This window comes from Microtus ochrogaster, chromosome 10, assembly GCF_000317375.1.
Source record: "Microtus ochrogaster isolate Prairie Vole_2 chromosome 10, MicOch1.0, whole genome shotgun sequence".
NCBI lineage: Eukaryota > Metazoa > Chordata > Mammalia > Rodentia > Cricetidae > Microtus > Microtus ochrogaster.
Genome location: NC_022016.1, coordinates 64395775 through 64407566, shown reverse-complemented (window position 1 = coordinate 64407566; position 11792 = coordinate 64395775). Strand labels below are relative to the sequence as shown.

The 11792-nt window shown below is 38.4% G+C and overlaps 1 protein-coding gene across 1 annotated transcript in view; it reads left to right on the top strand.

Moving 5' to 3' along the window:
* LOC101984748 (cytochrome P450 2J6-like) overlaps nt 1-11792 on the top strand; it is an 18402-nt gene that overhangs the window by 3663 nt on the left and 2947 nt on the right. The window contains exons 2-5 of the mRNA XM_026782145.1: nt 1682-1831; nt 2243-2403; nt 6969-7145; nt 10026-10164. Of these exons, the coding sequence (XP_026637946.1) occupies nt 1682-1831; nt 2243-2403; nt 6969-7145; nt 10026-10164 (627 nt within the window). The remainder of the gene's footprint in view (nt 1-1681; nt 1832-2242; nt 2404-6968; nt 7146-10025; nt 10165-11792) is intronic.

Sequence of the window (11792 nt, the reverse complement as noted above, 5' to 3'; positions counted from 1 at the left end):
GGCCTGAAGACTTTCTTTTAATTAAAAAAAAACATTTACTTTTTTATGACTCTCTGTACTCTTTTGCTTTTGTTTCCCAAGCTATGTACATTTATTCAACACTGTGACTCATTTGTAGGTGTTTATTTTATCTGAATTTGTCTTTATTGCATATCTATAACTATTTTCTGACCAGAAGCACTTCTTAAAATGCTAAACACTTATGAATATAAGCTGCAACCTTGCTAGGTCAAATACAGTGCTCCCTGTTTGCCCTGCCTAGTCCAGCATGGCAGAGCCACTTGAGCCTCTGAGAGCCAAGCACACCACCCCAATTTCAGACACACAGCCAGTCTATGTCACCATTAACTAAGCTGCAGCAGTCTGCTCACAAACCCCATCCAAATGCTTTGTATCCTGCAAGAGCCAGAGTTCACACTGAAAGCATAGCCCAGAAAGCTGGAGTTTTAAAATGGCCACAGCCTTTTTACTGCTATGGCTGAATCAGGAAAATCTCTCTTAAAGGATCCATGATTCTGCTTGCTTCTAGCAAACAGAGCCCATCCAACAAAAAAAAATGCTGATAGCAAACCATGTTTAACTCTGTTCTTTTGTGTCTAGAATTAATTTTTAAGCTTTCTCTGGTTTTTATGTGGATGTAGTTACCCAAATTGGCACACCAATTGTGGGAGGATGGGGTGCTTGTTTGTCCCGGCCACCCAAAATTTAAATAATCACACAGAAACAGTATTAATTAAATCACTGGTTGGCCCATTAGCTCTAGCTTCTTATTGGCCAACCATTATATCTTAATTTAACCCATTTCTATTAATCTGTATATCACCATGAGGTTGTGGCCTACCAGCAAAGTTTCAGCACATCTACCTCTGGTCACAGATCCATGGTGTCCGCTGCCTCCACCCTTCTTTCTCCCAGCATTCAGTCCAGTTCTCCCTGCCTACCTAAGTTCCACTGTATCAATAAGCCAAAGAAGTTTCTTTATTCATTAGTTATGATCACAGCACACAGAGAGGATTCTCATGTCATAGCTGATGTTTTTTTGAATGTTAAGAAATTGACTTGCACATAGCATTGGCAATGCGCATGCCATGAATTAGGTTGCAGATGCTGAACAGACTGGAATGTTTCTCTTCTGTTCTTTCTCTGTGGAATACTGATGCTTCTTATCTTATTGATTAATTTTTTATATTTTAAAGCTTGTATTGAATAGGAATTCTTTTATAGAGCCTTTTATACCTCTTTAATTTACATGCCTTGTATTCTCTTTTAGTTCATTTTTGTTATTCAACTTAACACAACTAAGTAGACTTTTTTGTCTGCATTGGAACCAAGATGATATGAATTTTAACCCCTGGGTGTTAAGCAAGTGTGTTCCCTTGGAAAGTTTTATTATGTAGTCTTCCATTCTTTGTTGCAGTAAGAATGGACCTATTGCTGGTTGGTAATAAACATGTAGAGACCTTAAAGAGTAGACTACACTATATATAAGAAATATCAGTGTGTGATTTTGCAGATCACCAGGACATTAGCCATCATGCTTCTTGCTTTGGGGTAGTCTCTCTAGACAGTCACCAAATCCCTTATTAGCCCTTCTCTTTTCCATTGCACATATGTCATAGAGTTCATGAGATAATTTTAGACCAGAATTTCAGTGTCATAATGCTGAATGTCTTCTTTTCAGGATTGGTCTTCTCCAGTGGGCAGACATGGAAGGAGCAAAGAAGGTTTGCCCTGATGACGCTGAAGAACTTTGGGTTGGGAAAGAAGAGCTTAGAGCAGCGCATGCAGGAGGAAGCCCAATACCTTGTGGAGGCCATAAAAGAGGAGAAAGGTGGGCATTCCACAGGGGAGGTGTGAGAGGTTATGAGACTTAGGCCCTCTCATTCACTGACCACATTCTTCCTAAATGTCTAAGTGCTTGCTCTGGTCACTGCACTGTGCTTTGAACTGAGGATTAGGCAATGACCATCTAGCCATGACCATAAGCTGGGAGTTCTGCAGGTAAGCACACAGATGGTCATTAGACACACTGCTGGACCTAAGGCCTGGTCATCAGTTGAGCCTCCCAGTATTAGCAGAGTCCCTGAAGCATGTCAGTCTTTATGTAGTATGATCTGACCAGAGCCTCTTCCATGGTTTTCTGCAATGTGTATTCCTCTATCATATCAAAATAATTCAGTATAGGAAATAGAAACAAATGAATAACTTTGAAGGACTCATCCCTCCCTCTCTCCACTCCCAGGACAGCCTTTCAACCCTCACTTCAGTATCAACAATGCAGTTTCCAATATCATTTGCTCTGTCACCTTTGGGGAGCGTTTTGAGTACCATGACAGTCAGTTTCAGGAGATGCTGAGGCTACTGGATGAGGCCACGTGTTTGGAGGTATCAATGATGTGCCAGGTACGCATTCTTCTTTGCACGTCTGTCAAGAGTATTACAAGTGTCATTTTGTAACTAATATGATAACATTTGAAATATTGAATTTTATCCAAATATCTTTCAAGTCCACCTTCTGACTTTTATGTTTTTGTTGATTATTAGAATCTTAATGTGTACAAAACATTTCTATCATTTATTTGAACTATTTTGATATTTATATTGGTCTATAGACATGCCTATGGGAATGCTGATATCATTTAGAGAATGGAAATAATAATATTTACTTGGACTTTCTTTTTTTCCCTGCTACTCTCTTCCTATGTTAGTCACCTTCAAAAGGAACTTTCTAGCATATTTACTTGCATTGAAATTCTTCTTTGTACCCTGTTCCTTGTTATCTGTAGACCAGAAGTACACTGAATGTGTTGTTGTTTTTATCTACAGTTAGATAAATGAGTTGTTCTAGTTTTAGGAGTTATGAATAATAGTTTTATATCAGTGTCCATTTGGCACACCCATTTGTCTTATATTTGCATCTGAACATATAATATAACAAAATATTTAGAAGTGCACTGTCCCCATACCCATCGACATGATGCAATCAGTCTAAAACAAGAAAATATACACATTTGAGGTTCAAATGACACCTCCAGCAGTGGCCAATTTTCCATGTCTACTCCTTATAGCCATTTAAATACTTCACATATCAGTCAGCCATGCCCATGACTCTTTAAGGTAGTTGTATGTTGACATTAACCACAAGGGCTTGATGTTATCTAAATGGTTTTCTTTCTGCTAGGCCTGCTGCAGTAGTCCATCACTACCTTCATGTATACACATTAGAGAATGTGTGTGCAGATGTTTGTATATTTTTCCACATTTTTAAGACATTGTACTTTGTTACATGTGTGGGTGCGTACAAGTCAGAGAACAACTTTCAGGAATACATTCTCTACTTCCATATGTGTATATCACAAATGTAAAAGTGTGACTGTGTATGTATACTTTTTTGTTTGCAGTTGTCATGATTTATTAACTGTTGCCCGCATGCAATGTCTTTATTGCTTCCAACTCTTTGGATTTAAAGTCTGTTTTAACTCAGATATGAGGACTGCTGTGTTATCTTGTTCAACTTCTGTTTGTTTTAGAAATGTTTTTCTTCTCTTTGATTCTTAATTTGTGGCGATCTTATCTGTAAGGTGTGTTTCATAGAAACAACACAAACTTTGATCTAGGTTTTATATTTGGTCAGCTAGTCTGTGTCTCTTTTTAGCTTGTTGGAGCCACTTACATTCAACATATTATTGAATCATATAAGCTAACTACTGTGGTTTTATTGTTTTTCTTCTTGGTTAAATCATTTTTACTTTACTTTCTTCTCTATTACTACCAAGGATTACTTGTTGTCTGTGTTAGACATGATGGATGTTTCCCTAGTTCTCATTTTCTTAACCATTCATCTTATGAAATTTATATTTTCCTGTGTTCTCATAATTGACATTCTTTTTACTCTGTGTATAATACTCCTTCAAACACCTTCAGTATTGTTGGATTAGTGCTCCTGAATTGCTCTGATTTTCACTTTTCCTAAAATATTCCATTAATGTTTTTCCATTAATTTGAAATGATAACAATTCTGGATATGGGATCCATGTTTGACAATTACTTTCAGAGAACCGTTGTCATCTCATGTTTTCTTGGCTTGGAGATTGATGATAAAAAGTTCAATACTCTAATTTTTATGACTTTGCACATGAGTTAATGTTTTTCCTTACGGCTTTTGTATTTTTTTGACATATTTAACAAATCACAGAAGTGCTTTCCTCTGGAGTGTTTATTTTAAAGGTCTAAATACCACTTGTCTTTGAAAATCTATTTCTGTCTCTATATTTGGGGAAAGTGTCTGCTATAAATTCATTGAAATTATTCTCTATGCACTTATTTTTTATCCCAGATCTTTGTTTTCTTATCTGTGACCCTGCAATCCTGTGGCAGCTGAGGTCCAGTTTCTGATTGTATCTCTGAGTTCTTAGACATTATACTCATGCCCATTATTCCCTAATGGAATGAATGAAGCATGTCCTCAACATTGGGCTCCATTCCTGATAGATAGTCTTCTGCATAGTTTAGTCTGTTGGTGATGGATTTTACTGTGTTATTGACTCATTGAGCTATTTATTTTCACCATTTCCATTTTTTAAAGCAAATCCTCAGTTTCTTGCTGAAGTGTTCAGTGTCTTCCTATTTGTTGATCTTTTCAATCGATTTGTTGATTTTCTCATTCATTTTGCTGTTTTTTCTTTCTAGTGTTGACTTCTTCCCCAGGTCCTTTATTGTATTCATCTGCTTTCTTATAGCCTCCAAGTCACTGATCATATTTTGTAGAAAACTTTTCAGTTTTTATGTAGCATTGTACTTGTTTCAGTACCTGTGAATGCATTAATTCAGGAGTTCATGATTTTTAGTGGCATTCAACCTGCTTGTATTTACATATTTCTTGTGTTTCTGTGCCACACTCTGTGTTCTCTTGGACACTCTTCTGGAGTGTGTGCAGAGAGTAGTTGTGGATGTTTTGACTTTATTATATTTTGTGTAACACCCGATTTGGTGTTACACCCTCGGTACAGTTCGCGCGCCAGTAGGGCAAAGGCATGGAGGATGAAAAGAACACACAGAGAGACCAGGGTCATTCGAAAAGGGATCAGCCAAATGCCACTTTATTCAGCCTTTGGGAAGTCCTTATCTACCTAACTGCAGCACAAGGATTTAGGCCCAGGCAGGTGGGAAATTACCATATTAACAAAGGAGTGAATGCCCTACAGCTAACCACCAGCCTGGGCAGGGCTAGAACAGAAACACACAGGAAGCTTGGTTAGTTGATCATAAACTGTCCCCATGAATGCACTACATGAATAAGGGAGACCAGGGCCCTACAATTTTGGGTTCATAATGCTTCCAGAGAAAATGAATCTGAAGCACAGAATCTGGTCCTTCAAAAGCTCATTTTACTCTTGAAGACTTTCTGTTCCTATGCATGGATTCTCCATAATGTACCCCAAAGTGGATTTATTTTTACTCATCTCCATATCTGTTTCCTCCTCAAATTCAGGGCTGTCCTCACTAATAACTGAGAAATTAGTTGGCATGACTTACCTGTATGAAAATAGGCATAAAGAATGAGATCGGTTGCATTTATTTCCTACACTATTTTGTATTCTGTGTTTTAGCTCTTGGTCATTGTAGTCCAAACCCAGCAGCTCCATTATTTTCCTTCCAGTACACAGAGTCAGGGAAGTCAGGGGAGTCCAGTAAGTACCAGGCTCACTTCTAGGTGTGTGTATCAAGGGAAAAAAATCTTAGAAGGGAGTTAAAGGTGGAAGAGAGTGATAATAAACATTCTTGGAATGACCAATTACATCAGACACTTTAATGGACAGCTGCAAAAGTTTACTAATTTTTCACCATGATCTTTTACATATAAAATGCTGCAATATGGTGTCTGCAAGTAGATGCAGAGATATCTAAGAAAAGACAGACAGTAGTTCACCACACATCTGTGGAATGCTTTGAGTATCTCATGCCTTTCAGTGTTTGAATACAGGGAGACCCCATTAGCACACCGTGCATTTTCCATATTATTAACATTGTTAATCTCATTATTATATCGGTTACAATTTATTATAACCAGGAGGAAACAGAGGTATAAGTCACACCCATGTCTGTCCCATTTTAAATGTTGATTTTACATTTTGTTATGCACTACAAATTTTATAGAAACACCCATCACAATTAGCTTTAATTCAGTAAAGATTGCAGTCTTACCATATGGGGTTTAAACCCTGGTGGGGTAATCAGGATGCGCAGTTACTTGTACAATATATATTACTGGTAATTTCCCAGAGAGAAAATAAGTCATGACAGAGAAATCGAAAGATAAAAAAGGGCCTGTTATTTTAATCAGGTAAGGGATCTGTAAGGAGACTTGAGCAATGATTTCATGAAGTGAGGGACAGGGCTATAACTCTTTCAGCAACATTTTCTTTTAGACACAATGAATAAGGGCCTAAGACAGAAATGCCCTCAGTTTGGTCTCAGAGGTTGCTCTGGTGGGAGTGCCTAGAGAAACTGGGACAATCATGAAGATCTGGGGGTTCCAACTCACAGGGATTACAGGTAAATAGTTATATCTCTGACTTTGAGTCTAGAGACCATCCGTGAATATAGAAAGTCACAGGGTCAAGCATGTGGTTACATTGATAAATATTTTTTTCTGGAAATTATATGCAAACTAAGCTGAAATGGCATTAATAGTATCATCAATAAAAGTGTTGAATGAGCTCCTAATATCCAGAGAGAGATGGTGTTATGTAGCAGATAACAGGCAGCGAGGCTAGAAAGAAGTGTTCTGAAGGCAAATACACTTTGCACATCAGAGTAGAAATATTTTTGTAGGTAAATGAGATGGAAGATAGAAACTGGCCCCACAATTTTACAGTAAGAAACAAAGGGAAACACAAGACTATAGCTTTAAGCCTTGTAAAGTGGCATCTTGGTGTCCCATTGACTGCGTTGTTTTTCCCAATCAGCTCTACAATATTTTCCCATGGATAATGAAATATCTTCCTGGATCACACCAGACAGTTTTCAGAAACTGGGAAAAACTGAAATCGTTTGTTTCTTCTATAATTGACAATCACCGGAGAGACTGGAATCCTGATGAGCCAAGAGACTTCATTGATGCTTTCCTCACGGAAATGACAAAGGTCGGGAAGATGCTCCTGTGTCTTCTTCTTAAAGACAATGTAATGGTTTAATAGTTGTCAAGTGATCAGGCAGTAGGCTACCACAAAGTTACTGCTTTAACATGACACAGCTTTATTCTCTTACAGTTCTCATGATATGTTCTTCCTTTCTGCCACATAACATTCTTTAAAAGACTATGGGAACTATATGACCCTGTATTTCCAAGCTCCTAAAGCTGACAACATTTTTGTGTGTTTGCTTGCTTGCTTACTTTTTCTTTGTTTTTCAAGACAAGTTTTCTTTATGTAGCACTGGCTGTCCTGCAACTCACTCTGTAGAGCAGGCTGGTCTTGAACACACAGAGACCCTCCTGCCTCTGCCTCTTGAGTTCTGGGATTAAAGATGAGCACCACCACACCTGACTATGAGGGCACTGATATCTTTTGCTTTGGTTCTTTTTCTGTCTTCAATTCCAAAATTGTAGCATGATGGAGGAGGGTCATCTTTCTATCTGTTGATTTCATTGGTTAAGCAATAAAGAAGCCGGGCGGTGGTGGTGCACGCCTTTAATCCCAGCACTCGGGAGGCAGAGGCAGGTGGATCTCTGTGAGTTCGAGGCCAGCCTGGTCTACAAGAGCTAGTTCCAGGACAGGCTCCAAAACCACAGAGAAACCCTGTCTCGAAAATCCAAAAAAAAAAAAAAAAAACCAATAAAGAAACTGCTTGGCCCTCATAGGTTAAATATAGGTGGGAGGAGTAAACAGAACGGAAGGCTGGGAGAAAGAAGCTGAGTCAGTGAGTCGCCATGATTCTCCCACTCAAGGCAGACGCAGGTTAAGATCATTCCTCGTAAGGCAGCTCATGGGCAACACAGATTATGAGAAATGGGCTAGTCCAGGTGTGAGAGCTAGCCTAGAAGTGGCTAGATAGAAATGGGCCAAGCGGTGTTAAAAGAATACAGCTTTGTTGTAATTATTTCGGGGCATAAGCTAGAGCTAGACGTGCGGGTGGCCGGGTGCCGGGGACACAGCCCCTTCGCTCCCTAATTTCAACAGTAGCATCTCTTTTTCTCTTATATATTTGATTGTATTCCTCAAGCACCTTCTCTTAAGGATAGTTTCAAAATAATTGTACCCTCTCAAATTATCTACACAGCCTATTTTAGATTTTCAAGAAGCATGTAAAGGTTTCAAAAATGAAGATATAGACATCTTTGTACATCATTGCTTCACATACCCTACCCTGTGTGAGTGAAAATAGTATTAATATTAACTCAGTGCTGTCATTAGAAATAAATGGTTTCCTGCCTTTAAATGGTAGATACTTCCCTTTCATGCCTCTCATTGACTTTTACTCTTCATTTGCCTCTTATTCATGTAGGAATTACATACAAAGTGAAAGTAGCAATTTAACATCAGAGTTCTGTTTTTGATGATTTCTTCTAAGGCCAATCATTCACTCCCACTCAGCCCCAACTGCAAGACACAGGCAAAGTTCAACTGAATGCTAGAGTCTGGGTTGGTCATCTACCTTCCCATAATCTCCCTTCCTATCATATCCAAGCAGACAGAAAGCAGTTGAATGGATTTATTTGATACATTTGCATCTTGTGACAATAATAGGCAGAAGCATTTTAAGAGACTCATGGTTTATTTTGTCTCATATTTTCAAGGGGTGTTGGTCCATCATGAAAGAGAAAACATGAGAAAAAGATGTGGTTGTGCCTGTTTGTGTCATGGTAGATCAGGAAGCAGAAATTAGGCAGGACCCAGGGCTTTGATACAACCACAGGATTTCTAGTGACTTATTTCCTCCAGCTGAGCCCCAATTGCCAACGTTCCAGTACATCCTAAAAAAGTCCCAGCAACTAGGAACCAAGTAATCAAAACTTGAGCATATGGTGATCAGTTTAGAACCAAACTATACCACTATTTTTAATGTTCTGATCTCAGTAGACTCCTGGAAAATACACATCACTAAATCTTTCCTATGAACTTTGACTCATTAGATAATAGATTCCTTCTCTACCCAGGGGGAACCCATTAGTAAAATTTTTCCTGTGTTCTAGCACAGTTCATCCTCCTGGTATAGTATCAATAGTAGCAATATTACATCTCAAGGAAAAGGGGCAAATAATTCACTATATGGAGTGCTGGTGTGAGATCATCAACATAATGAGTATTATAAAGAATGATGATTATATAGAAAGTTAGTGAAGATGGAATTTTATCCCAAAGAATAATTGATGGAATAAACAAGGTTTTGCCTATGAAAGATTAATGGGGCTATCAAAGAATAAATAAACACAGATCATTCCTTCTTAGATCAACAAAAAGCATTTGTAGAGTATTTGATATGTCTGCTGTATCTCCTACAGTTTGATATGGCATGTTAAAATATCAGTATTATTCTCTTCTTATAAACTGAAGCAGATAAAGGTAATGTGAACCTCTTAGGTCAGATAGTGACTTAGTGAAATGGCTGATACTGGAAGTTAAATATGTGTGTGTTTATCCTGTTCTGTTATCATCCTACTAAAGCTTTTGCAAAGATAAAGTCACAAGAAAATAGTTGTCTTGCTATTCATCCACCTGAGTACCAGAAACTTTTGATTAGCCTCCAGCACTTGGAACAGGAAATGTTTTCTAAGGAGATCACAGTAATATCATTTGAAATGTGTCCTCTTGAACTCATACCTCAGGGTGACGAAGACCTGATCTGCTAGTGTCTGTATTGTTGCACTGGAAACAATAGATAGCTCATGAAATAGCTGCTGGCTGAGAAGGTCAAGGGGAATATCATTTTAAATGCCTTCTTCAAATGTGATCACTAGCATCAGAAAGCATGTATTGAGAAATCACAAATCTTCTGACTAAACAAGGACACGCTGTCTTTTCCAGTACCCAGAGAAGACTACAAGTTTCAATGAAGAAAACCTCATCATGAGCACTCTGGACCTCTTCTTTGCTGGAACAGAGACAACATCCACGACCCTGCGCTGGGCTCTGCTCTACATGGCGGTCTATCCAGATGTCCAAGGTGAACATGTAGTGACCTCACTGGACAAAGCAGAATTCTGGAAGCCATGTCTTAAATGCCACCAGAAGAGAACATGTTGAAGTGAGAAGAAGGGCCATAGCTGTGAGGCAATGTGCCCTGGGTAACGGGCATGTACTCTCCATGTTCTCTCAGGACTGAGACATTTACAAAGTGCATCCATTCATGTTCCTCTTCCATTGTCAGTAGGCCTTCCCATTCCCCCTGAATTCTGTTCAAACTCTGTTCTGGTGTTCAATGCACTGTGTTGTCACCTTTCTGTCTTTTCAGCTTCAACCCCACCCACCCTGGGTGGTGCCATTTTTACACTCTATGTTCTCTCTTGGCCATGTCCTTATTCTTCTAATTCTTGCATCGAAGCCATGATATAAAGAGTGTTCTATCACAGTCTTTACCCATTCTAGAAGAATCTTCTCAGGTACTACCTCCTGAAGTCATTTCAGATCTCTTCATGGTTTGATAACTGGAGAATTACTGTTGTTTTCCTCCAGACATGACCAGATACTCTTCTATGTCTATGCTATATGCATTGTTCCTTTCTCCAGTGACTGGCATTCATCAGGGAGAGCGGTCCATGCTATTATGTGTATGCCTTCAGATTCTAAAAAAGTTTAATGATCTGAGGGTAGGAACATTTTTCTTGTTTGTTCTGTTTTTTTTTCAAATATTGAGTAACAGTTTATCTATGAAGTATAAAATCAAGTTAGTTAATACAGGCCAATGGTTTTTACAGTGAGATGAAATTTGGATAGAGAAAATCAGAGTGCTTCCCATGTGGTAAAGAAAAATTTGTTCAAAGAACCACCCCTTTGTGTGTGTGTGTGCATGTGTGTTTGTGTGTGTGTGTGTGTGTGTTTGTACATGTGGAAGCCATAGCACAGCTTCAAATTATCATTCCTCAGGAACTATCCAATTTTGAGACAGGGTCTCTCATGCACCAGGAGCTTCTCAAATAACCTACACTGCTTGAACACTAACCCATGGGGATCTGTCTGCCATCAACTCTGTAGTGCCCTGGGATTAGAAGTGAGTGCCACCATATCCAACTTTTTTACAAGAATTATAAGAATCAGACTCAGGTCTACAAGCTTGCTTTACTGACTGAACTATCCTCCATGCCGAAGTATTTTTCTTTTTTTATTCAAAATACATATGTGTACCTCTATTTATTTATATGCATACTGAATTTCACTTAAAATATGTATGTGGCTGGAGAATAATCTTTTTAAGTATTAATACTACTGAGTTAGAATACATACTTGACTTCTAGAATAACAGCTTCAAAATATCACAAAATACCAATAGGAATCCAGGAGATTGACTTTTTAGCTGAATAACTGATTAAGCTCTATGAGCATATTGGAAGAAAGATAACAACCATTATCATTCCTTATTATGATTCTATCTGTTCATATAGATTTCAAGACATCCTTAAGATAGGGCTCAGTTATTCTCATTAATCAGATGTGGAAACTGAAATCTAAAGGATTTCATTAGCAATGTTGTGCAGCGACTTCTTGCTATCCACTGCCCATGCTGATGTATCTCCTTGAGAAATGAGAGCCTACAGATGTGCTGTGGTCTGAATGTTCGTGTGTTCTCTATGAATC